Source organism: Lithobates pipiens, unplaced genomic scaffold (genome assembly GCF_037356315.1).
Source record: "Lithobates pipiens isolate NorthernLeopardFrog02 unplaced genomic scaffold, aLitPip1_a1.2 Scaffold_35, whole genome shotgun sequence".
Lineage (NCBI taxonomy): Eukaryota > Metazoa > Chordata > Amphibia > Anura > Ranidae > Lithobates > Lithobates pipiens.
In genome coordinates, this window is record NW_027507811.1 from 3,332,775 (window position 1) to 3,360,237 (window position 27,463).

Consider the following 27,463-nt stretch of genomic DNA (forward strand, 5'->3'; position numbering starts at 1 on the left):
AGAGAAACCTTCATAGATGACGGCAGGAATGAGGATGGAGGAGGACCGGAGTCACATGACTGAGGAGATACTAAACCTCACCCTGGAGATCATCTACCTGCTGACCGGAGAGGTGAGGAGGATTCTGGGAGGTCACATGACATCACTCTTATCTCTATTAATAAAACACAGACCTGACCGGAGAGGTGAGGAGGATTCTGGGAGGTCACATGACATCACTCTTATCTCTATTAATAATACACAGACCTGACCGGAGAGGTGAGGAGGATTCTGGGAGGAGGTCACATGACATCACTCTTATCTCTATTAATAAAACACAGACCTGACCGGAGAGGTGAGGAGGATTCTGGGAGGTCACATGACATCACTCTTATCTCTATTAATAAAACACAGACCTGACCGGAGAGGTGAGGAGGATTCTGGGAGGTCACATGACATCACTCTTATCTCTATTAATAAAACACAGACCTGACCGGAGAGGTGAGGAGGATTCTGGGAGGTCACATGACATCACTCTTATCTCTATTAATAAAACACAGACCTGACCGGAGAGGTGAGGAGGATTCTGGGAGGTCACATGACATCACTCTTATCTCTATTAATAAAACACAGACCTGACCGGAGAGGTGAGGAGGATTCTGGGAGGTCACATGACATCACTCTTATCTCTATTAATAAAACACAGACCTGACCGGAGAGGTGAGGAGGATTCTGGGAGGTCACATGACATCACTCTTATCTCTATTAATAAAACACAGACCTGACCGGAGAGGTGAGGAGGATTCTGGGATCTAACATGATGTTCCTATTGGTTCCCCAATACAGAGATTTCCTCTTGTGAAGTCCGGTGATCACATGACCATCACAGTGCCTCCATGTGACTCCCTAAAACCTGAGAGACACAACATGGAGAAGATTCTAGAAGTCACCAAGAAGATGATGGAGCTGCTGACAGGAGAGGTGAGGAGGATTCTGGGAATTCTGGGACATTATCCAGTAACAGACAAGGGATGTGTCTGGATGGTGACTGTATCATTGTGTGTGTCAGGTTCCTATAAGGTGTCAGGATGTCACTGTCTATTTCTCCATGGAGGAGTGGGAGTATTTAGAAGGACACAAGGATCTCTACAAGGACGTCATGATGGACAATCAGCCGCCCCTCACATCACCGGGTAAGAGGAGACTTTATTGTAAAGGAGAGAGCAGTACGGAGGCTCCACCCATCCCCCATCATCTGATAAACACATAGAAACAATGTATTCAGTCAGTGTGTGTGTTTCCTACAGATGGATCCAGTAATGGGAACCCACCAGAGAGATGTCCCCGTCCTCTGTATTCCCGGGATTCCACACAGGAAGATCACACCATCCCCCACCATCATCAGGTAGATGAGGAACAATCACTGATAGTATCATTAGGATCTGTACATTATCTGCATTGTTACCATTGATGTCATTTTTATTATATATTCAGAGTGGAAACCTGAGAGATCCTAAAGTTGAGGTTAAAGAAGAGTTAAAAGAGGAGGATGATGAGGATGGGGTGAAGGAGGAAGAACACAAAGATCTGTACCAGGACACCATGGGGGAGTCATCCAGATACAGGAACCCACCAGAGAGATGTCCCCGTCCTCTGTATTCCCGGGATTCCACACAGGAAGGTCACACCATCCCCCACCATCATCAGGTAGATGAGGAACAATTATTGGTAGTTCTGATTATTACACAGCATGATTGTTACAATGAATATTTTATTATATATTCAGAGTGGAAACCTCGGGGATGATAATGTTGATGTTAAAGAAGAGTATAAAGAGGAGTATGGAGTGATGGAGGAGTTTTCAGAGAATCTCGAGGATATGATGGAGACATCCAATACTAGGAACCCACCAGAGGTTGTTGATTAATAATCACTAATAGTTATGATTTATACACAAGCCTTTTTTTTTATTTTGTTTACAATGAATGTTTTATTAAATATTTAGAGTGGAAACTTCGAGTATTTTAATATTGTTGTAAAAGAAGAGTATAAAGAGGAGGATGAGGAGTATGGAGTGATGGAGGAGTTTTCAGAAGGACACAAGGATATGATGGAGCCACCAAATACCAGGAACCCACCAGAGAGATGTCCCCGTCCTCTGTATTCCCGGGATTCCACACAGGAAGGTCACACCATCCCCCACCATCATCAGGTAGGTGAGGAACAATCACTGATAGTATCATTAGGATCTGTACATTATCTGCATTGTTACCATTGATGTCATTTTTATTATATATTCAGAGTGGAAACCTGAGAGATCCTAAAGTTGATGTTAAAGAAGAGATAAAAGAGGAGGATGATGAGGATGGGGTGATGGAGGAGTGTTCAGAAGGACAGAAAGACCTCCACAAGGACCCCATGATGGAACCACCTAACACCGTACACCTTACCATATTCCCCCCAACAGAGAGATCTGCCCGTCCTCTGCATTCCCAGAGTTCCCGGAGTTCCAGATGGGAAGATCACAGCTACTCGCGCCTTTATCAGGTTGGTGGGACGAAGCATCTAGAACATGAAAATGACATCACGGGGATGATGTGTGGAGCCTGCAAGATGTCATTGTGTTTATGTGATCTCACATTGTTGACCTTATATTTATAGATGTTATTGTTGATCCTTCACTTGGTTTAGGGTGAAGATCTGACAGATATGAAAGTGAAGGATAAATCAGAAGAAGAAGAGAGGTATGTGAGGGATGATCAGCAGTCTATGGAGGAGGATGGAATAACGGGGACATTTATAGAGGAGGACACTCCTACAGAGGTCAGCACAGGTGGGTCATTAACACTAAATACATTCCTCCACCCATACTGCTCACTGATTGGTCCATCCCCTCCACCCATACTGCTCACTGATTGGTCCAGAGTAGGGATGAGCTCAGGCATGTTCGCATGGAACACGTGCAGAGCCCGCCAGGAAGTCGGCGCAGCGCTGCGCTAATCACAGGCAGTGAGACATTGCCCGGTGTGTGGCTGCAGAGATCGGGCAATGTCTCACTGCGTGTGATTAGCGCAGCGCTGCGCCGACTTCCTATCGGGCTCTGCACGTGTTCCATGTGAACACGCCTGAGCCCATCCCTAGTCCAGTGTAGGGTGGGGAACCATATTGGCTGAGAATGGTGACTTTCCCAAACGCAGTTTCCCGAAACGCAGTATCCCGAACTGCGTTTCCTGTTCTCCTTTTTTCTCGAATAATCTTCGTTCTCTATGCTGCAGATACAGTTCATTCACTCTTGACTTTGTGTCATCCTACATGCAACTCGGATGTAGTATTTCACACAGTGTATGAACCAAGAGGTGATCCCAAAGGCATTTCACGTCAATGACATCAAGGTGAGTGGAAAAGAACAAAAGAATGGGTACTCTTACCGGAACCAGTGGACCTGTGTATATACACTAGGTCATACGAGCATGTATAGATGGATCATCAGCTCTATGAGGGTTGTACGGCACAGGTCCGTCAGCCAGTGGAGGGGGCTGATGGACCTGTTGGGATTTGCCGTACAACCCTCGTAGAGCTGATGATCCATCTATACATCCTCGTATGACCTAGTGTATATACACAGGTCCACTGGTTCTGGTAAGAGTACCCATTCTTTTGTTCTTTTCCACTCACCTTCTCCTAATAAGGATCTCCAGCGGGACCTGGCATTTCTGTGACCCCTGGATCCTAGGTCCATCCTAGTGCCTTTACCTGGCACCCACATTATGGAATACCGAGGCGACCACCCCCGAAGAGCGCCAGTTTTCTGCACTCTTCCAATCGGAACCCTTCTGAAGGCCCTAATACCTGAGAACTTTGACTGGCGCGTATGTTTAGTGTTGGTAACTGTGGATCACCAATGTGTGAGGCTGGTCAGCTCACATCCCTACTAAAGAAGGCTGTGGGCCATTGATTCCTTTTTTTCTCTGTCAAAAAAAAAAAACTCCCGTTCTAGAGCTTGTAGGACAGGGGGGTCTTCAAACTACGGGCCTCCAGTTGTTCAGGAACTACAATTCCCATCATGCCTAGTCATGTCTGTGAATGTCAGAGTTTTACAATGCCTCATGGGTGGGTAGTTCTTCAACAGCTGGAGGGCCATAGTTTGAAGATCCCTATTGTAGGGTGTTTAGCTCCCACCCCCCTCCTTTCTTTTCTCGTTGACTTTCAGCCCCCCACCCCTTCTGGGTCTAGGGGCCTGGATTGGAGGAAGGAAAGACCTCAAAATCATCTCTCCAGACCGGGAAGTCTCTGATGCAACCTGTCAGTCTCTTGAGGTATATTGGATGGTCTCACCCCCACCCTGGTGGGACCCCACATGCTGATGTTCCCCAGTGGCTGAGGCTTCAGTCTGGTTTTCCCCCGAACAGAGTGTTTCCACTCCTTCAGGGGATCCACCGGGTAAGAGGAGACTTTATTGTAAAGGAGAGAGCAGTACGGAGGCTCCACCTAGATCCCCCATCATCTGATAAACACATAGAAACAATGTATTCAGTCAGTGTGTGTGTTTCCTACAGATGGATCCAGTAATGGGAACCCACCAGAGAGATGTCCCCGTCCTCTCTCTCTGAGTTGTGGGTTCTGATCTGGTCTCTGCTGGACATCACTCAGGTGTTGGCGGATCTTCTCTTCTTGGGAAGGGTTGGGAGGTTTCCTCCTACCAGATTCCCTTAACTGGATGTGTGCTACTCCTTGACCGCAATGTCTTCCATAGAGCCAAGGTATCACCATCATGTTCTCCTCAATGGGTGGCCTCCACACTGAAGATCGGGGGAGATCTGCACCTGAGTGCTCCTCATCTCCAGCATTGCAGGAAATGACTATCGCTGGAGGGCCCTGCCTTTCCCCGGAGTGTCGGCTGGGAGACCTCTGCAAGTACCCCCTGTATGGGATAGAGAATGTCCAGAGGTCTTTGCAGGACCTTATCCCCTGGAGATAGGTGCTCCATTCTGATTTGTAGCTTCTTGAGGACGTTCCTTCAAACATCTTCCTCATTCCTGATCCCCATCAGGTGAATTTTCTTTTTTAACGGCGTAACTAAGATTCCTGCCCCTCCCTCCTCAGGCTGAGGGTTCTTCTCTGGACCAGGGAAGCTCAGAATCAGAAATCATGGGGCCCCGTACAGCCTACCTGATAGGGCCCTCCCCTCCCCAGCCTACGTGCAGGTGTATGACCCCCGAACATGGCTCCATGCTTTATTCATGTGTCAAAAGTACCACAGTGTGGATGAGCTTTAAATGATGTTGTTTTTTTTTGTTGTTTTTTTTTACATTATTAATAGCCATGGGGGGGGGGGGTTATTTTGGTGAAATATCAGGGGTCTAAACAGATCCCAGATTTCTCACTTTTGAGACAGAGAAAGGGATTGAGGACACAAATCCCCAATCCTTTCTCTGCAGCCTCAGCTGCTACAGAATGAATGAACAGGGAGCATTCTATACAGAGGCTCCCTGTTCATTCACAAACGAAAGCATAGTAAACATGAGGGGGGGGGGGCTCAAAGCTACAAATGGTGGGGATCCTGGTTAGGAGAGGGAGTGATCCGAGCAGCAAGAGGGGGAGCCATTGCCTGAAACCGACAAATCCCCAACCCTTTCTCTGCAGCCTAAGCTGCTACAGAATGAATGGACAGGGAGCATTCTATACAGAGGCTCCCTGTTCATTCACAAACTAAAGCATAGTAAACATGAGGGGGGGGGGGCTCACATTATTAATAGCCATGGGGGGGGGGGGGGGTATTTTGGTGAAATATCAGGGGTCTAAACAGATCCCAGATTTCTCACTTTTGAGACAGAGAAAGGGATTGAGGACACAAATCCCCAATCCTTTCTCTGCAGCCTCAGCTGCTACAGAATGAATGAACAGGGAGCATTCTATACAGAGGCTCCTTGTTCATTCACAAACTGAAACATAGTAAACATGAGGGGGGGGCTCAAAGCTGCAAATGATGGGGATCCTGGTTAGGAGAGGGAGTGTTTGGAGCAGCAAGAGGGGGAGCCATTGCCTGAAACCGACAAATCCCCAACCCTTTCTCTGCAGCCTAAGCTGCTACAGAATGAATGGACAGGGAGCATTCTATACAGAGGCTCCCTGTTCATTCACAAACTAAAGCATAGTAAACATGAGGGGGGGCTCAAAGCTGCAAATGATGGGGATCCTGGTTCGGAGAGGGAGTGATTGGAGCAGCAAGAGGGGGAGCCATTGCCTGAAACTGATTCCCCCCCGTCCTGGTCTGGCTCACCAAGTTGATCCTCACGAGGCCTCACCTTGGTTGGGCAAGAGTTACACCTCATCCTGCGTAGACTTGAGCATCGGTCTTTCAGGTACTCCTGCTTTACAGACTGTTCCCCACATTCTCCTGGGTCGGCCACTGGCTGTTGTCGGTACCGATCACTCACTGTGTTCATTTAGGAAAGGAAGGGGCTGGTAAATGGGACATAGTTACCAGAACCTTGCCCCACTCTCCATCCTGAAGGATCCTATTGTGTGCTTGCAGCTGCCGGTGGAAAGGAGAGGAGTGAAGCCAATGCACTGCGGGGTGGGGGGATAACAGGGGGGCCTGGGCAGCAGGGGGGAGTTTATGGTTCACAGGGAGGGTGATGGGTGTGGTGGCTGGGGGGGGGGGGGCAATTACTGGAACCCATCCCTTGTATGGCTGTCATAGCAGCAGCTAAAAGCCAGCAGGAGGGAGAGGAGAAGCCGCCGGCTTTCAGCTGCTGCAGAGGGAGCTGTGGAAGGGATCTGTTTCGGTAATTCAACACCCCCCCCCCCCCCCCCAACCAAGCTATATCATGTTTCGGATGTGGGCAGGGAGGGTGATTGGCACGGTGTGGGGGGGGGGGGGGCAAATATTGGAACTGATCCCCTTTATGGCCCTCTCTGCATCAGTTGAAAGCCAGCAGGTGGGAGAGAAGAAGCCAGCTTCCAGATGCTGCAGAGGGAGCCGGACAAAGGATTGGTTCCAGTAATTGCCCCCCCCCCATGCCAATCAACCTCCCTGCCCACATCAAATTCACCCAGCTGCCTGGGCCCTGTACAGAAGGACTGGTGGTAACCCCTTATCCACACCCCTGTTCAAAGCCATTGAGGGACACAGTCCCAACCTCCTCTAGGTGGCAGTATAACCATTGTATGGCTCTGTGCAGCAGCTGAAAGCCAGCAGGAGGGAGATGAGAAGAAGCCAGCTTTCAGCTGCTGCAGAGGGAGCCATACAGGTGATTGGTTCCAGTAGTTGCCCCCCCCCCCCCCAGCCGTGCTGAGCTGGATGAATCAGATGTGGGCAGGGAGGGTGATCGGCACAGTGGGCAGGCAATTACTAGAACCAAGCCCCTGTAAAGCTCTTTGCAACAGCTGAAAGTCAAAAGGAGGGAGAGGAGAAGAGGCCAGCTTTCAGCTGCTGCAGAGGGAAACGTATAGGGGATTGGTTCCAGTAACTGCTCCCCCTCTATGCCAATCAACCTCCCTGCCCACATCAAAGTCACCCAGCTGCCTAGGCCCTGTACGGGAGGACTGGTGGTACTCCCTTATCCACAGCCCTGTTGGAAGCCCCACACACTGTGCTGTTTGCCAGTGTCCCACTCTCCTGTAGGTGGCAGTATAACCCTTGTATGGCTCTGTGCAGCAGCTGAAAGCCAGCGGGAGGGAGAGGAGAAGAAGCCAGCTTTCAGCCACTGCAGAGGGAGCCATACAGGTGATCGGTTCTAGTAGTTGCCCCCCCCCCCGCCATGCTGAGCTGGGTGAATCAGATGTGGGCAGGTGATTGGCACAGCGGGCTGGCAATTACTAGAACCAAGCCCCTGTATAGCTCTTTGCAACAGCTGAAAGTCAAAAGGAGGGAGAGGAGAAGAGGCCAGCTTTCAGCTGCTGCAGAGGGAAACGTATAGGGGATTGGTTCCAGTAACTGCTCCCCCTCTATGCCAATCAACCTCCCTGCCCACATCAAATTCACTCAGCTGCCTGGGCCCTGTACATGAGGACTGGTGGTACCCTCTTATCCACAGCCCTATTGGAGGCCATTATGCTGTTTGCCAGTGTCCCGACCTCCTCTAGTTGGCAGTATAACCCAACTGTTTCTAAATTTTTGTGTCTCTCCGTGGCCTCTAAGAAAAATGTTTTACGGCAAGTACAAGAGTTGTATTGTTGTTGTGTATGGACGGGAGATGAGCAAAATCCTGACGTTGTCTCACTTTGTCTCCAGAGTGTAAAGTAGAAGAAGACGGCATCACACAGTATAGTCCAGGAGAAGACGTCCTTAATGGAAATGTCCATCCAGTTCCCGATGGTGTGGATGGACCATCGAGTTCCTCCTACACTGTGATTGTAAAGGACGACCGGTTGTATTTCTGCCCCGACTGTGAGAAATGCTTCATCTCAAAGCATCACGTGGAGAGACATCGGAGGTGTCACACGGGCGAGAAGCCGTATTGCTGCCCCGAGTGCGGGAAATGTTTTTCGGATAAGTCCTACCTGATCAGGCACCAGAAATTTCACAACGGAGAGAAGCCGTACTCCTGCCCCGTGTGCGGGGAACGTTTCAAGTGGCAGTCCCAAATTTTAAAACATCGAGTCATCCACGCGGGCAAGATGCCCTTCTCCTGCGCCGAGTGCGGGAAGTGCTACCTTGTCAAAAGAGAGCTTCTGATACACGAGAGGTCTCACACGGGGGAGAAGCCGTATTCCTGCCCCGACTGCGGGAAGTGTTATTCACGGAAGTCCAGCCTTGCGGAGCATCAGAGGTGCCACACGGGCGAGAAGCCGTTTTCCTGCCCCGACTGCGGGAAAAGCTATCCGCGGAAGTCCACGCTTCTCATACATCGAAAATATCACGCCACCGAGAAGCCGTATTCCTGCCCCGATTGCGGCAAATGTTTCGTACGGCAGCAAGATCTTGACGCACATCAGAGGTCTCACACGGGGGAGAAGCCGTACTCCTGCCCCGAGTGCGGGAAAAGTTTTTCTCAGAGGGGCCATCTTCTCAGACATCAGGGATCCCACGCAACCTCTTGAAGAGGGTCCTGAATTTGGTCTCTATTTGAGGTGACACGTCGCTGTCCCTCCTGAGGTGTAGTCTGATCTTCCCTGCTCTTCAGCAGAAGATTCAAAGGAAAATATTATTGGGGGGGGGAGGAGCTAATTATGTCTTGCAGGTGAAGAGCAGGGGGAGATCAGACGATGTAGCAGCTGTGATAACTCTGTGCAGCAGATGTGCTATGAGCTTCCACAGGCAGATGCATGTGCTTGGAGAGTGCCGCCTGCTGGCTGAAAATGGTAAACGTGACAATGTTAGTTTCTGATGTACCCTTTCACATTTAAATTATGGACGGAGTTAATTTTTTTTTTTTCTCTATCCAATAAATGAGGATCAAAATAAATGCGTTATTGTCTGTCTTTGTATATTTGTTTCTCCTCCTCCTCCTTCCACCATCTTCCGTCACCCTCTTCTAAAGTCTGGCCTCCCTTTATATACACTCACCGGCCACCTTATTGGGTACACCTGTTCAGTTGCTCGGTAACACCAATTGCTAATCAGCCAATCACATGGCAGCAACTCAATGCATTTAGGCACCTAGACGAGGTGAAGATGACTTGCTGAAGTTCACACCGAGCATCAGAATGGGGAAGAAAAGGGAATTTTAAGGGACTTTGAACGTGGCGTGGTTGTCGGTGGCAGGCGGGCTGGTCTGAGGATTTCTGGGATTTTCACGCGCAACCATCTCTCAGGATTACAGAGAATGATGGGGGGTGGGGGGGGGAGAGAAAATATCCAGCGAGTGGCGTTATGGGGCGTTCGCGGGGGAATTCGAGCGCCGCGGAACGCCCCATAATGCACTGCGAGATCGCAGTGCATTGCTGTAGGATGATTGGCCAAAGCATGCACCTGACCTGCATGCTTAGGCCAATCACAGCACGCTCTGCTGAAAGAGAAATAATTGGCCAAAGGCAGGGGGTGCCTTTGGCCAATCATGGCTCAAGGGGGCTAAGTCTACACCCCGCACTATATAAGGCTGCTTACATAGCGTCCGTTTGTAGTGTTGTTGGCGTGGACAGAGCGATAGCTTGAGTTAGCTTGAATATATATATATATATATATATATATATATATATATATATATATATATATATATATATATATATCCAGCGTAGCCTATATATACCGTGCATTCGGTACTTTACTGTTTCTAATATACTTCAGGCGGTATATATAAAAAAAAAAAAATATATATATATATATATATATACATACATACATACATACATATATATACTCTGCATTCTTTGTAGCCTATATACACTGTACGGTGCATTCAGTGGTGTACAGTTGCAACTACTTTTCAGGTGGTGTACACAATACAGTGTAGTGCGGTGTTGCAAAACAAAAATATACGTCATGTCCGGAAGGCCACCAAGGAGAGGCAGACGCTCGCAGGCCACTAAAAGAGGGCAAGCAGGCTTTGTGTCTACAGTCAACAGTGCTGGTCGTGGACATGGTGCATCCTCTGCAGGTGGCCGTGGGGCAAGCTTGTCCTTTTTTTATTCTGCTGGCCGTGTTATTGAGCCACAACATGCAGAAGAGTTGGTGGAATGGATAACAAAGCTGTCCTCATCCTCTGTCACCCAGGCTCAGAGTAGTTTGCCTTCCAACGCAGCTACCAAAGCGGCCTATTCCACCACCTCCTTGTCCACAGTCACTCCTTCCGTAGCCCCACCATCATACAGGGAGGAGTCCCCAGAATTATTTGACCACAGTGTCGGTTACATGCTGCCGGAGGATGCACAGCAATTTGAAGGCTTTTGATGTTGGTTCCCAGGTTGAGGAAGGGAGTAACGTGAGCCGAGAGAGAGGGGGTGCCCGAGAAGGATAAGAAATTGGCAGTCATGTTCCCCCAGCCGCAGCATACTGCCAAGTTTTCTCCAGTGACTAGGAGGGGATGATGAGGTCACTGACTCTACTTGAGTGTCTGAGAAAAGAAAGGAGCAAAGCGAGGAGGAGGCACAACTCCAAAATGGCAGGTTGTCCTCTTAAGGGCAGCCACCCTATTGCATCACACCGCAGAGCTCCGCAGGTGCAAGGCGCTGCTGACTTTTAAAAGTTCCCCTGGTGTGGACCTTTTTCGAAACGTGTGCCGTTGCTGTTTGCAACCTATGTCTGAAGCAGATAAATCGTGGCCAGAACAGCAGCCGCTTGGGCACCACATGCTTGACCAGACATATGACGACCTGCCATGCAATCCATTGGCAACAGCACTTGAAAGAACCACATCATAGAAAAAGGCGGACTTCTCCTTGCTCCTCATCAGCTGGGATCTCCAATGCTACTATACCTCCAGTCCTCTCAAAAACCTGCACTGAGAGGAAAGAAGGTATAGAAATAGGTGTCCCAAGTACTTGCAGCCAGTCTGCTATCAGTACACCACCAATTGATTTTAGCAGGCAAATTTCCCTAGCCAAGCTGAACTATAAAAATAAATTTGGTCCCAGCCATCCACATGCTCAGCATTTAAATGTTAGCTTGGCCAAATTGCTAGCACTGCAACTGCTGCCTTTTCAGCTGGTAGACTCTGCCCCCTTTCATGAATCTGTGGAATGTGCTGTACCTCAGTGGCAGGTTCCAAAACGCCATTTCTTTTCACGGAAGGCCATTCCGGCTCTCTACCGGCATGTGGAAGGCAATTTTTTGGCCTCGTTGGACAGGACGGTGAGCAGTAATGTGCATTTTACCGCTGACTCATGGTCCAGCAGGCATGGTCAGGGACATTACTTTTCCTTCACAGCGTGCTGGGTAACTGCTGGCAGCTGGAAAGGATGCAAGACATGGTTCAGTGTTGTTGGAGCTTGTTCCCCCACCACACCTCCAAAAAGCTAGTGGTGATTCTGCTACATCTCTCTCTTCCACCCCCTCCTCTTCTTCTTCTTCCTCTATGGCCTCTTCTGCAGATTTGTCCTCTGAACCAGCAGTGCTACATAAGCGTTCAAGGGGCTAAGCAAGCTGTCAGGCTAAAAGATTCCCAGGGGACAGGAGCCACACTGGGGCAAATATTCTTCAGGGGTGGTTGACGCCATGCCAGCTTCAGCCAGGAATGGTTGTATGTGACAATGGCACCAACCTCTCTGCCTTCCGACAGGGACACTTGACCGTGTTCCATGTTTGGCACATGTCCTGAATTTGGTGGTGCAGCGGTTCTTGACCAGGTACCCAGGCTTACAAGATCTCCTGAGGCAGGCCAGAAAAGTCTGTGGTCATTTCCGCAGGTCATACAATGCCAGTGCTCAGCTGGCTGACATTCAAATGGAATGCAACCTGCCCACCAACCGCCTCATTTGTGACATGTCCACCAGGTGGAACTCAACATTGGGAATGCTGCAGTGGCTGCACACACAGCAGAGGGCCATCAATGAGTACCTGTGTGATTATGGCACCAGGACAGGGTCAGGGGAGCTTGGCCTCTTTTTGGCAACCCTTCTTGATCCACGTTACAAGGGTAAGGTTGCAGAACTCATCCTGCCTTTGCAGAGAGAGCAGAGGATGAAACATCTTCAGGAGGCCTTGAAGAAAGGTTTGTGTAACGCATTTCGAGACCCTGTTAGGTTACCATTTCCTGGTGCTGGACAATGTGTTGCTTGAGGCTTCGTTCAGTCAGGGGAAGAGCGGTGAAGAAGGTGGCCTGCTGACTGATGCCTTTAAAGAATTTTTTAATCCTCAGCGTCAAGGTCTGATTGGTTCAAGCAACCATCGCCAACATCTGCATTATAGACCTTTCCAACAGAGCATCCACTGGGTTGCTGGCTCTTGAGGATGGGCCACTGGCCAGAACGTGCTCAATATGGAATCAAGCTCCTGGCCTTTCCTGCATCCAGCATGCTTTCTGAATGCACATTCAGTGCTGCTGGAGGGTTTGTAATGGATCAAAGCGTTTGCCTGTCCACAGACTCCGTTGATAGGCTCACATTTATAAAAATTAATCAGTCCTGGATCGGCAGCTATCAAACACCTGATGCTGATGTAACTGATTGAATTTGCTATAGATCTGGGATCCCTTGAAGACTGCCTATGCTGCCTATCCTATTGCTCCTCAATCTTGATGATGCTAGCATCCAACAATATTTTTGGTTTAGGGCACCACCACCCAATGCCCAATTTTTTGGCCCCTGTTTAACAGGGGCATGTTATTGCAATTTTTGATACAAAATTTAACAGCAGGGCCTGTTCTTGCGCCCAACAAGAGTAACTGTGAGGGGTTACATTGTTCTGGCACCACCAACACCTAAGGCCCAGTTTTTCTGCAGAGTATATAGCGCAGTCCATAAATGATATATACTGTTGTTCAGAGTATATAGTGCCTGGGGGACCCTCATGCCATTTTTAAACAAAATTTGGTGCAGGGTTCCCCTTAATATCCATACCAGACCTGAAGGCCCTGGTAATGAACTGGGGGGGGGGGGGGGGGGACCCAAGCCGTTGTTTTTTTTTTCAATGATTTTTATCTATATTGCCAGGATCCAGCAATACTTTACAGCCGTGAGTAGTTTTAAATGACTTTTTTGCATTGATAAATGTCCCCTGGGGCAGGACCCGGGTCCCCAAACACTTTTTATGGCAATAACTTGCATATAAGCCTTTAAAATGAGCATTTTTAATTTTTTCGCGTTCGCGTCCCATAGTCTTTAACGGTGTTTGCATGTTCGGACAAATTTTTTACCTGTTCGCATGTTCTGCTGCGAACCGACCCGGGGGGTGTTCGGCCCATCCCTACTGTCAGCTAAGAACAGGAAACTGAGGCTACAATTGGCACAGGATCACCAAAATTGGACAATAGAAGATTGGAAAAAATGTTGGCTGGTCTGATGCCTGGACCATGCGACATTCAGATGGTGGGGTCAGAATTTGGCATATGGATCTATCCTGCCTTGTATCACCAGTCCAGGCTGGTGGGGGTGGTGTCATAGAGTGGGGGATCTTGGCACACTTTGGGCCCCTTAGTACCAATTGAGCATGGTTTAAATACCACGACCTACCTGAGTATTGTTGTTGACCATGTCCATCCCTTTATGACTACAGTGTCCCCATCTTCTGATGGCTCCTTCCAGCAGGATAATGCAGCATGTCACAAAGCTCCAATCATCTCACCACTGGACAATGAGGTCACTGCACTCCAATGCCCTCCACACTCACCAGATCTCATACAATAGAGCGCCTTTGGGATGTGGTGGAAAGGGAGACAAGTCTGCAGCAACTGTGTGATGTTATCATGTCACTATGGAGCAAAATCTCTGAGGAATGTTTCCAACACCTTGTTGTATCTACACCATAAAGAATGAAGGCCAAAGTGGGTTCAACCCGCTACTAGCAAGGGGGACCTAATAAAGGGGGTCCAACCCGCTACTAGCAAGGAGAACCTAATAAAGGGGGTCCAACCCGCTACTAGCAAGGAGGACCTAATAAAGGGGGTCCAACCCGCTACTAGCAAGGAGGACCTAATAAAGGGGGTCCAACCCGCTACTAGCAAGGAGGACCTAATAAAGGGGGTCCAACCCGCTACTAGCAAGGAGGACCTAATACATAGTTGCCAACATTGTAAAAAAAAATCCGGGACACTTTTTGGGCTGTAGGCGGGGTTATATTATAAGTAGGGGGCGGGGCATGCATTTGTAGGTGTGGCATAAGGAAAATTTGAAAATGGCGGCAGCGGCCCGGGATGGGACAAGAGCCAATTTTTGGGAAAAATGCCGGGACAATAAAAAATCGGGACATAGGTCGGATTTACGGGATTTTCCCAGCAAATTCGTGACTATTGGCAAGTATGCTAATAAAGGGGGTCCAACCCGCTACTAGCAAGGGGGGCCTAATAAAGGGGGTCCAACCCGCTACTAGCAAGGGGAAACGAATAAAGGGGGTCCAACTCACTACTAGCAAGGGGAACCTAATAAAGGTGGTCCAAACCACTACTAGCAAGGGGGACCTAATAAAAGGAGTCCATCCCCCTACTAGCAAGGTGGACATAATAATGGGGGCCCAACCCGCTACTAGCAAGGGGGATCTAATAAAGGGGGTCCAACCCCCTACTAGCAAGGGGGAACTAATAAAGGGGGTCCAATCCGCTACTAGCAAGGGGGAACTAATAAAGGGGGTCCAAACCGCTACTAGCAAGGGGGACCTAATAAAGGGGGTCCAACCCGCTACTAGCAAGGGGGAACTAATAAAGGGGGTCCAATCCGCTACTAGCAAGGGGGACCTAATAAAGGGGGTCCAACCCGCTACTAGCAAGGGGGAACTAATAAAGGGGGTCCAATCCGCTACTAGCAAGGAGGACCTAATAAAGGGGGTCCAACCCGCTACTAGCAAGGAGGACCTAATACATAGTTGCCAACATTGTAAAAAAAAATCTGGGACACCTTTTAGGCTGTAGGCGGGGGGTTATATTATAATTAGGGGGCGGGGCATGCGTTTGTAGGTGTGGCATAAGGAAAATTTGAAAATGGCGGCAGCGGCCCGGGATGGGACAAGAGCCAATTTTTGGGAAAAATGCCGGGACAATAAAAAATCGGGACATAGGTCGGATTTACGGGATTTTCCCAGCAAATTCGTGACTATTGGCAAGTATGCTAATAAAGGGGGTCCAACCCGCTACTAGCAAGGAGGGCCTAATAAAGGGGGTCCAACCCGCTACTAGCAAGGGGAAACGAATAAAGGGGGTCCAACTCACTACTAGCAAGGAGGACCTAATAAAGGTGGTCCAAACCACTACTAGCAAGGGGGACCTAATAAAAGGAGTCCATCCCCCTACTAGCAAGGGGGACATAATAATGGGGGCCCAACCCGCTACTAGCAAGGGGGATCTAATAAAGGGGGTCCAACCCCCTACTAGCAAGGGGGAACTAATAAAGGGGGTCCAATCCGCTACTAGCAAGGGGGAACTAATAAAGGGGGTCCAAACCGCTACTAGCAAGGGGGACCTAATAAAGGGGGTCCAACCCGCTACTAGCAAGGGGGAACTAATAAAGGGGGTCCAATCCGCTACTAGCAAGGGGGACCTAATAAAGGGGGTCCAACCCGCTACTAGCAAGGGGGAACTAATAAAGGGGGTCCAATCCGCTACTAGCAAGGGGGAACTAATAAAGGGGGTCCAACTCACTACTAGCAAGGGAAACCTAATAAAGGGGGTCCAACCTGCTACCAGCAAAGGGGACCTAATAAAGGGGGTCCAACCTGCTACTAGCAAGGGGGATCTAATAAAGGGGATCCAAACCGCTACTAGCAAGGGGGAGCTTAAGGGGGTCCAACCTGCTATTAGCAAAGGGGTAGAGGCTGAGTCAGGATGCAAGCCGTCAGTTAACAGCCCAGGCAGTGAGGTACAGAATCAGGAAGTAGGATAATGCGTCCAAACACAAGCCAAGGTAGACAGGAATCCAAAGACAGGTCAATGGCAAGCCAGGTCATATTGGTCTTATAGCAGATCAGGTCACCGGAAAATCAGGAACTAACTGAAGACCACCCAGCAAACTGTTCAACTGGAATGTCCTGCACAGAGCCCTGACCTCAACCCTTCTGAACGGCTTTGAACCACCACCCCCAAGAAAATAAACAGTTTACTCAAGGCATTAAGGATAAGCTAGGGTCCAGGCTGAACCTTGGACAATGACAACATCAAGTCTTAGACCATGTCATTCACCGAAAATGGCCAAGTGGTCAAATTGGGTTAATGATGTCACCAACATCTCTGCCCCTTTGTTACATGAGGAGACTTCCAAAGTTGTAGCTGATTGGACCAATGGCCTGCTATCATGTGACAACTTGACTGTGGGTTTGGGTTGAACTGAGTTCAGCTTGACGCTTGAGGGGGAGGGACATTTGCAGTTTTTTTTTTTTTTTTGGAGAGGCTTCAGGTATGTAGTAATATATTTCTCTCCCCCCTTGGTGGGAGTGGAGATGACCCCCATCTATAAGGATATACAGTACATACACACACAGCACAAGGCCGTGTTCACACTACGAGACGTTTCTCGGGGGCTGCAGTTCCTCTGAGCTCCACACGGTGGGGATCTCACTTCTACCCAGACAGGAAGTCTCTATGGAAGACAGGAAGTGATGTCAACTACAGACAGGAAGTTCCGGGTGAGTCGGGAGGAAGTAGAGCGGAGACATCGCTGAAAGTGGCAACAGAGGAGGTAATAAGATCTTATTTTCTATTTACACCCAGTAACCCCCCTCCGTCATGTCCGTCCTCTTCCTCCATAGTCACTGTGACGTCTTTTATCTCCAGCAGATGATGATACACACATATATAGTGTGGAGACCTAGATTACCCCCTTCAGGGGCAGAACATTCCCCCACTTATGGGGCCGGAACATTCTCTTAATTTTAGAGACGTGTCACCTTTCCCACCAATCACCTTCTCACCTCATCAGTCTAGACCAGAGATGGTGAACCTCGGCACCTCAGATGTTTTGGAACTACATGTCCCATGATGCTCCACTAGAGTCCATGAGCATCCCGGGAAATGTAGTTCCATTGGGGTGCCGAGGTTCGCCACCACTGGTTTATACTAACGGATGATTGGGGGGTTTAATTAATTGAGGAGCTCCTACCTAAACTGTTTACGATTCTAGACCCCCAGTGATTTTCCTAAAAAAACTCCTCGGTACCCCCTTCATCATACCAATCCGAAACTTCACCAACCAGTCCAATTGGGTACCAGTATGACTTCACCAGAGGCCCATAAATGGGTCTTGCATATGGATAGCTGGTGTAGGGGATGTTTGTATTATTGCGGTTCTGTTGCCAGCGGTGGGCTGTAGTCAGCTCAGCTCTACCCCAACTGGCGGGAACTGAGGAGAGCCTAGAGCCGCGTTCCTCAACCTTTTTTAAAAGTAAAATCTCTAGGCCCCCCCAGACTAAAATACATAAAAAAAAAAAAAAAACGATGCGCACAATCGCCTTGATGAAATTAGCTTCACATCAAAAGCCCCTCTTCACATCAGAGGTCTCCCCATCACATCAGAGCCCCCCCCCATCACATCAGAGCCCCCCCCATCACATCAGAGCCCCCCCCATCTCATCAGAGGTCTCCCCATCACATCAGAGCCCCCCCTTCTCATCAGAGGTCTCCCCATCACATCAGAGCCCCCCCCATCACATCAGAGCCCCACCTTCTCATCAAAGGTCTCCCCATCACATCAGAGGCCCCCCTATAACATCAGAAATCCCCCATCACATCAGAGGTCCCCTCATCACATTAGAGGTCCTCCCATCACATTAGAGGTCCTCCCATCACATTAGAGGTCCTCCCATCTCGTCAGAGGTCCCCCCATCTTGTCAGAGGTCCCCCCATCTCATCAGAGGTCCGCCCATCACATCAGAGGTCCCCCCATCACGTCAGAGGTCCCCCATCACGTCAGAGGTCCCCCATCACGTCAGAGGTCCCCCATCACGTCAGAGGTCCCCCATCACGTCAGAGGTCCCCCCATCACGTCAAAGGTCCCCTCATCACATTAGAGGTTATCACATCAAAGGTCCCCCCATCACATCAAAGGTCCCCCCATCACATCAAAGGTCCTCCCATCTCATCAGAGGTCCCCCCCCATCACGTCAGAGGTCCCCCCATCACATCAGAGGTCCCCCCATCACATCAGAGGCCCCCCTATAACATCAGAAATCCCCCATCAGAGCCCCCCTTCTCATCAGAGGTCTCCCCATCACATCAGAGGCCCCCCTATAACATCAGAAATCCCCCATCAGAGCCCCCCTTCTCATCAGAGGCCCCCTATAACATCAGAGGTCCCCTCATCACATTAGAGGTCCTCCCATCACATTAGAAGTCCTCCCATCTCATCAGAGATCCCCCATCACATCAGAGGTCCGCCCATCACATCAGAGGTCCCCCCATCACGTCAGAGGTCCCCCCATCACATCAGAGGTCCCCCCATCACGTCAGAGGTCCCCCCATCACGTCAGAGGTCCCCCATCACATCAGAGGTCCCCCCATCACATCAAAGGTCCCCTCATCACATTAGAGGTTATCACATCAAAGGTCCCCCCCATCACATCAAAGGTCCCCTCATTACATCAAAGGTCCTCCCATCTCATCAGAGGTCCCCCCCATCACATCAGAGGTCCCCCCATCACATCAGAGGTCCCCCCATCACATCAGAGGTCCCCCATCACATCAGAGGCCCCCCTATAACATCAGAAATCCCCCATCAGAGCCCCCCTTCTCATCAGAGGTCTCCCCATCACATCAGAGGCCCCCTATAACATCAGAGGTCCCCTCATCACATTAGAGGTCCTCCCATCACATTAGAAGTCCTCCCATCTCATCAGAGATCCCCCATCACATCAGAGGTCCCCCCATCTCGTCAGAGGTCCCCCCATCTCATCAGCGGTCCCCCATCACGTCAGAGGTCCCCCCATCTCATCAGAGGTCCCCCATCTCATCAGAGGTCCCCCATCACATCAGAGGTCCCCCCATCTCATCAGAGGTCCCCCCATCTCATCAGAGGTCCCCCATCTCATCAGAGGTCCCCCCATCTCATCAGAGGTCCGCCCATCTCATCAGAGGTGCCCCATCACGTCAGAGGTCCCCCCATCACATCAGAGGCACCCCCATCACATCAGAGGCCCCCCTATAACATCAGAAATCCCCCATCACATCAGAGGTCCCCTCATCACATTAGAGGTCCTCCCATCACATTAGAGGTCCCCCCATCACGTCAGAGGTCCCCCATCACGTCAGAGGTCCCCCCATCTCATCAGAGGTCCCCCCATCTCGTCAGAGGTCCCCCCATCTCATCAGAGGTCCCCCCATCTCATCAGAGGTCCCCCCATCTCATCAGAGGTCCCCCCATCACGTCAGAGGTCCCCCATCACGTCAGAGGTCCCCCCATCTCATCAGAGGTCCCCCCATCTCGTCAGAGGTCCCCCCATCTCATCAGAGGTCCCCCCATCTCATCAGAGGTCCCCCCATCTCATCAGAGGTCCGCCCATCACATCAGAGGTCCGCCCATCACATCAGAGGTCCCCCCATCACGTCAAAGGTCCCCCCATCACGTCAAAGGTCCCCTCATCACATCAAAGGTCCCCTCATCACATCAAAGGTCCCCTCATCACATCAAAGGTCCTCCCATCACATTAGAGGTTCTCCCATCTCATCAGAGGTCCCCCCCATCACGTCAGAGGTCCCCCCATCACATCAGAGGCCCCCCTATAACATCAGAAATCCCCCATCAGAGCCCCCCTTCTCATCAGAGGTCCCCCCATCACGTCAGAGGTCCCCCCATCACGTCAGAGGTCCCCCCATCACGTCAGAGGTCCCCCCATCACGTCAGAGGTCCCCCCATCACGTCAGAGGTCCCCATCACGTCAGAGGTCCCCATCACGTCAGAGGTCCCCCCATCACATCAAATGTCCCCTCATCACATTAGAGGTTATCACATCAAAGGTCCCCTCATTACATCAAAGGTCCTCCCATCATGTCAGAGGTCCCCCCCATCATGTCAGAGGTCCCCCCCATCATGTCAGAGGTCCCCCCCATCATGTCAGAGGTCCCCCCCATCATGTCAGAGGTCCCCCCCATCATGTCAGAGGTCCCCCCCATCACATTAGAGGTCCCCCCATCACATCAGAGGCACCCCCATCACATCAGAGGCCCCTTCATCACATCAAAGGTCCCCTCATCACATTAGAGGTTATTACATCAGAGGTCCCCCCATCACATCAGAGGTCCCCCCATCACATCAGAGGTCCCCCCATCACATCAGAGGTCCCCCCATCACATCAGAGGTCTCCCCATCACATCAGAGGCACCCCCATCACATCAGAGGCCCCTCCATCACATCAAAGGTCCCCCCATCACATTAGAGGTTATCACAACAGAGGTCCCCCCATCACATCAGAGGTCCCCCCATCACATCAGAGGTCCCCCCATCACATCAGAGGCACCCCCATCACATCAGAGGCACCCCCATCACATCAGAGGCCCCTCCATCACATCAGAGGCCCCTCCATCACATCAAAGGTCCCCTCATCACATTAGAGGTTATCACATCAGAGGCCCCTCCATCACATCAAAGGTCCCCTCATCACATTAGAGGCACCCCCATCACATTAGAGGCACCCCCATCACATTAGAGGCACCCCCATCACATCAGAGGTCCCCTCATCACATTAGAGGTTCTCCCATCTCATCAGAGGTCCTCCCGTCACATCAGAGGCCCCTCCCATCACATCAGAGGCCCCTCCCGTCACATCAGAGGCCCCTCCCGTCACATCAGAGGCCCCTCCCGTCACATCAGAAGCCCCTCCCATCACATCAGAGGTCCTCCCATCTCATCAGAGGTCCTCCCATCTCATCAGAGGTCCCCCTATCTCATGAGAGGTCCCCCCATCTCATGAGAGGTACTCCCATCACATCAGAGGTCCACCTATCTCATCAGAGGTCCTCCCATCTCATCAGAGGTCCTCCCATCTCATCAGAGGTCCCCCCATCACATCAGAGGTCCCCCCATCACATCAGAGGTCCCCCCCATCACATCAGAGGTCCCCCCATCACATCAGAGGTCCCCCCATCACATCAGAGGTCCCCCCATCACATCAGAGGTCCCCCCATCACATCAGAGGTCCCCCCATCACATCAGAGGTCCCCCCATCACATCAGAGGTCCTCCCATCACATCACAATTCCTCCCGTCACATCAGAGGCCCCTCCCGTCACATCAGTGGCCCCTCTCATCACAGATGCCTCTCCCATCACATCACATGCCCCTCCCATAACATCAGAGGTCCTCCCATCACATCAGAGGCCCCACCCAATGCATCAAAGGTTCCCTCAGCACATCTAAGATCCAATCACCACACCAGAGGTCATACGACCATAACATGAGAAGACCCCTATCACATCAGAGCCCCCTTCTTATCAGAGGCCCACCATCTTATCAGAGGTCCCAACATCACATCAGAGGTCCCCCCCCATCACATCAGACGTCCCTCCATCACATCAGAGGTTACCCCAATACATCAGAGGTCCCCCATCACATCAGGGGTCCTACCATCACATCAGGGGTCTGCCCATCACATCAGAGCCCCCCCCCCATCACAATAGAGGTCCCCATCACATCAGAGGTTACCCCAATACATGAGAGGTCCCCCATAACATCAGGGGTCCTACCATCACATCAGAGGTTCCCTCATCACATCTATGATCCAATCACCACACCAGCGGTCCCCCATCACATGAGAGGACCCCTATCACATCAGAGCCTCCTTCTTATCAGAGGCACCCCATCCCATCACAGAGCCCCCAATCATACAATCCCTTCTTCACAACAGAGTCCTATCTTTTATCTCCAGTAGCACAGTAGAGGGAGGGAGGTGGAGCAGGTCTGGAGGAGCCAGACTTCCGTCCTCTCCTGAATGCTGTGAGCTGCGTGTCGCCTGCCCTGGGTCAGCACAATGAGTTGCCATGGTGCAAGTGATCTGACCGCTAACACCATAGCAACTAATGACACCATGCATACTGCCCCAGGGCATCCTTGGTTGTTATGTTGCTGGTTTTCAGGCTGATGGCACCACACTTCACAGATACCTCCAGAACCTCAGTTGATAAAGGAGGCAAAGAGTCCAGCTAACATAGTCTAAGAGAAACTTTGACAAGAGAGCAGAGCCTAATCTGAGTATGAAATCTGTCTTTTTACAGAAAATCATGATATATATGCCTCACCTCCCATATATTACACAATTTTAAAGATTATTCAATGCTCAAATGAGGATGGAGAAGAATGAGAGTCACATGACTGAGAAGATACTAAACCTCACCCTGGAGATCATCTACCTGCTGACCGGAGAGGTGAGGAGGATTCTGGGAGGAGGTCACATGACATCACTCTTATCTCTATTAATAAAAACACAGACCTGACCGGAGAGGTGAGGAGGATTCTGGGAGGTCACATGACATCACTCTTATCTCTATTAATAAAAACACAGACCTGACCGGAGAGGTGAGGAGGATTCTGGGAGGTCACATGACATCACTCTTATCTCTATTAATAAAACACAGACCTGACCGGAGAGGTGAGGAGGATTCTGGGAGGTCACATGACATCACTCTTATCTCTATTAATAAAACACAGACCTGACCGGAGAGGTGAGGAGGATTCTGGGAGGTCACATGACATCACTCTTATCTCTATTAATAAAACACAGACCTGACCGGAGAGGTGAGGAGGATTCTGGGAGGTCACATGACATCACTCTTATCCCTATTAATAAAACACAGACCTGACCGGAGAGGAGAGGAGGATTCTGGGAGTCTAACATGATGTTCCTATTGGTTCCCCAATACAGAGATTTCCTCTGGTGAAGTCCGGTGATCATATGACCATCACAGTGCCTCCATGTGACTCCCTAAAACCTGAGAGACACAACATGGAGAAGATTCTAGAAGTCACCAAGAAGATGATGGAGCTGCTGACAGGAGAGGTGAGGAGGATTCTGGGAATTCTGGGACATTATCCAGTAACAGACAAGGAATGTGTCTGGATGGTGACTGTATCATTGTGTGTGTCAGGTTCCTATAAGGTGTCAGGATGTCACTGTCTATTTCTCCATGGAGGAGTGGGAGTATTTAGAAGGACACAAGGATCTCTACAAGGACGTCATGATGGACAATCAGCCGCCCCTCACATCACCGGGTAAGAGGAGACTTTATTGTAAAGGAGAGAGCAGTACGGAGGCTCCACCTAGATCCCCCATCATCTGATAAACACATAGAAACAATGTATTCAGTCAGTGTGTGTGTTTCCTACAGATGGATCCAGTAATGGGAACCCACCAGAGAGATGTCCCCGTCCTCTGTATTCCCGGGATTCCACACAGGAAGGTCACACCATCCCCCACCATCATCAGGTAGGTGGGACGGAACATCTAGAATATGAAAGTGACTCGTGAAGAAGATCTATGGACCTTACAAGATGTTATTTTCTATCCTTCTCATGGTTTAGGATGAAGATCTGATAGATATAAAAGTTGAGGTTAAAACAGAAGAGGAGGATGTTGAGGATGATCAGCAGTCTATGGAGGAGGATGGAATAACGGGGACATTTATAGAGGAGGACACTCCTACAGAGATCAGCACAGGTGGGTCATTAACACTAAATACATTCCTCCACCCATACTGCTCACTGATTGGTCCAGAGTAGGGCGGGGCTCACCTGGCAGTAAAATGTAATTTGGTCTTTATTACAATAACTCAGATACAGAAAATCAGATTTCACCTTTCATAGGTTATTCCCTCACCTTATGTTGGTCGGAAGGTTTACATCATGATGTTTAAAATGAGAAATGCTTTGGATGCTTTGATAGAAAGTGATAATGATGGAGGTGCCATAAACCCAATGATGGTCTTCAGGATCAGTCCAGTCTTCATCTTGGTTGGGCACCTTCCCCCCCATCCTCACTCCCCAACCATTGGTGGGGCTCAGCCTGGCTGTTAATCATAACTAAACCACAGACTTTACAATGCGGTCTTTGTCTAATTCACTCTATTCTTAATGAATGAAGTACGTGGGACCTGTAGAGAAAATTGCCTTCATTTTGTTCCACTTTAAAAATACATCCCTCGGTGTAGGTGAACCAACCCACTCGTGTCTAACCATCATTTTTATCATTTTTATATTTAGTACATGGAGTGGACATCACAGAGGATTGTCTCACTTTGTCTCCAGACTGTAAAGTAGAAGATGAGGACATCACACAGTATAGTCCAGGAGAAAACCCGACTACCTCCCAATATTGTCCAAGAGGAAGCCCCGCTACCTCCCACTATCGTCCAGGAGAAGACCCCGCTACCTCCCACTATCGTCCAGGAGAAGATCCCGCTACCTCCCAATATCATCCAGGAGAAGACCCCGCTACCTCCCACTATTGTCCAGGAGAAGACCCCGCTACCTCCCAATATCGTCCAGGAGAAGACCCCGCTACCTCCCAATATCGTCCAGGAGAAGACCCCGCTACCTCCCAATATCGTCCAGGAGAAGATCCCGCTACCTCCCAATATTGCCCAAGGGGAAACCCCATCACTTCCCAATATTGTCCAAGAGGAAGCCCCATCACTTCCCAATCTCCTCCAAGAGGAAGCCCCACTACCTCCCAATATCATCCAAGAGGAAGGTCCACTACCTCCCAATCTCATCCAGGAGAAGACACCGCTACCTCCCAATCTTTTCCAAGAGGAAGCCCCACTACCTCCCAATATAGTCCAGGAGGAAGCCCCACTACCTCCCAATATCATCCAAGAGGAAGCCCCACTACCGCCCAATCTCATCCAAGAGGAAGCCCCACTACCTCCCAATCTCATCCAAGAGGAAGCCCCACTACCTCCCGATACCGTCCAGGAGAAGACACCGCTACCTCCGATTATTGTCCAAGAGGAAGCCCCACTACCTCCCAATATAGTCCAGGAGGAAGCCCCACTACCTCCCAATATCATCCAAGAGAAAGCCCCACTACCGCCCAATATCCTCCAAGAGGAAGCCCCACTACCGCCCAATATCCTCCAAGAGGAAGCCCCACTACCGCCCAATATCCTCCAAGAGGAAGCCCCACTACCGCCCAATATCCTCCAAGAGGAAGCCCCACTACCTCCCAATATCATCCAAGAGGAAGCCCCACTACCGCCCAATATCCTCCAAGAGGAAGCCCCACTACCTCCCAATATCATCCAAGAGGAAGCCCCACTACCGCCCAATACCGTCCAGGAGAAGACACAGCTACCTCCCAATCTTTTCCAAGAGGAAGCCCCACTACCTCCCAATATAGTCCAGGAGGAAGCCCCACTACCTCCCAATACCGTCCAGGAGAAGACACAGCTACCTCCCAATCTTTTCCAAGAGGAAGCCCCACTACCTCCCAATATAGTCCAGGAGGAAGCCCCACTACCTCCCAATACCGTCCAGGAGAAGACACCGCTACCTCCCAATCTCATCCAGGAGAAAACACCGCTACCTCCCAATCTTGTCCAAGAGGAAGCCCCACTACCTCCCAATCTCATCCAAAAGGAAGCCCCACTACATCCCAATATTGTCCAAGAGGAAGCCCCACTACATCCCAATATTGTCCAAGAGGAAGCCCCACTACCTCCCAATATCGTCCAAGAGGAAACCCCACTACTGCCCAATACCATCCAAGAGGAAACCACACTACCCCCCAATATCATCCAAGAGGAAACCCCACTACCGCCCAATACCGTCCAAGAGGAAGCCCCACTACCGCCCAATATCATCCAAGAGGAAGCCACACTACTGCCCAATACCGTCCAAGAGGAAGCCCCACTACCGCCCAATATCATCCAAGAGGAAGTCACACTACCGCCCAATATCGTCCAAGAGGAAGCCCCACTACCGCCCAATATCATCCAAGAGGAAGTCACACTATCCCCCAATATCGTCCAAGAGGAAGCCACACTACCTCCCAAAACCATCCAGTTAGAAACATTGCTACCTCCCAATATTGCCCAGGAGATGAACCCTCAACCAAAAATGTCCACCGGTTCCCACACAGTGTAGATGGACCATCGCACTCCTCTTATCCCGGGGAACCTCAGACAGCGAGGCATCATACCCTCCCCCAAACAGAGAGGTTTCCCTGCACAGAATGCGGGAAAGATTTTAGCGTCAAACGCGCTCTTGATGTCCATAGAAGATTCCACACGGGGGAGAAACCATATTGTTGCCCCGAGTGCGGGAAAAACTTTGTGCGTAAACCCGATCTGACGGCTCACCTGAGGTCTCACACCGGGGAGAAGCCTTTCTCCTGCCCCGAGTGCGGGAAGTGCTACCCATGGAGGTCCCAGCTTTACAGACACGTAAGAACTCACACGGGGGAGAAGCCGTTCTCCTGCCCCGATTGCAGAAGACGTTTCCTGCTGAGATCGGAGCTCGTCACGCATCAAAGGTATCACTCCGGGGAGCGGCCGTATTCCTGCCCGGACTGCGGCAAACGTTTCCTGTGGAAGGCAGATATGGTGAAACATCAGATATGTCACACGGGGGAGAAGCCGTACTCCTGCCCCGAGTGCGGGAAGTGTTTTTCACAGAAGTCCAATCTTTCTGTACATTACAAGAGATGCCATGCAACCCTGGAGGCGTAGTGGTGCCCCAAGTGCGGGACACGTCTTCTATGGGGAGCACACCTCGATGTGGGCCTCAGAAAAACGCATGGCTGAGCACGCCACATAAGGAAATCGGGGGTTTAACAAGGAGAAAATCCCTTGTGGGTGAAGAACAGGGCAGATCAGACCACGCGGCATGACTATTTTAGTGTAGTGGTAGTGCCGCCAGCATGCATTTCCATGGAGAGGGCCACCTGCTGGCTGGAAATGGTAAATCTGAAACATTTTTGTAACATTTCATATTTTAAAAAAATATGCAAATAAATGAACGTTTTATTTTTTTATTATGAA

At 50.2% G+C, this 27,463-nt stretch overlaps 3 protein-coding genes across 3 annotated transcripts in view; all 3 read left to right on the forward strand.

Moving 5' to 3' along the window:
* LOC143955579 (uncharacterized) lies at positions 1–27,463 on the forward strand. Its single transcript, XM_077465661.1, has 4 exons — positions 1–112; positions 23,350–23,910; positions 24,006–24,141; positions 24,684–27,463. Exons 3-4 carry the CDS (start codon positions 24,078–24,080, stop codon positions 27,149–27,151), a joined length of 2,532 nt encoding a protein of 843 aa, XP_077321787.1. The 5' UTR covers positions 1–112; positions 23,350–23,910; positions 24,006–24,077; the 3' UTR covers positions 27,152–27,463.
* The window catches only part of LOC143955448 (uncharacterized), a 119,796-nt gene continuing 93,767 nt past the window's right edge, over positions 1,435–27,463 (forward strand). The window contains exons 1-5 of the mRNA XM_077465493.1: positions 1,435–1,686; positions 1,766–1,894; positions 1,985–2,191; positions 2,281–2,526; positions 2,671–2,812. Of these exons, the coding sequence (XP_077321619.1) occupies positions 1,450–1,686; positions 1,766–1,894; positions 1,985–2,191; positions 2,281–2,526; positions 2,671–2,812 (961 nt within the window). The 5' untranslated portion in view covers positions 1,435–1,449. The remainder of the gene's footprint in view (positions 1,687–1,765; positions 1,895–1,984; positions 2,192–2,280; positions 2,527–2,670; positions 2,813–27,463) is intronic.
* LOC143955672 (uncharacterized) overlaps positions 17,085–27,463 on the forward strand; it is a 30,815-nt gene continuing 20,436 nt past the window's right edge. Inside the window, exons 1-2 of the mRNA XM_077465780.1 lie at positions 17,085–17,181; positions 22,703–22,852. Coding sequence (XP_077321906.1) covers positions 22,769–22,852 — 84 coding nt within the window. The 5' untranslated portion in view covers positions 17,085–17,181; positions 22,703–22,768. The remainder of the gene's footprint in view (positions 17,182–22,702; positions 22,853–27,463) is intronic.

Excerpts from the sequence above, each read along its gene's own strand:
- LOC143955579 (XM_077465661.1), top strand. The coding sequence starts at position 24,078 with ATGGAGGAGGATGGAATAACGGGGACATTTATAGAGGAGGACACTCCT. Across the intron at positions 24,142-24,683 it reads TCCTACAGAGATCAGCACAG|TACATGGAGTGGACATCACA; the intron begins GTGGGTCATTAA and ends TTTTATATTTAG.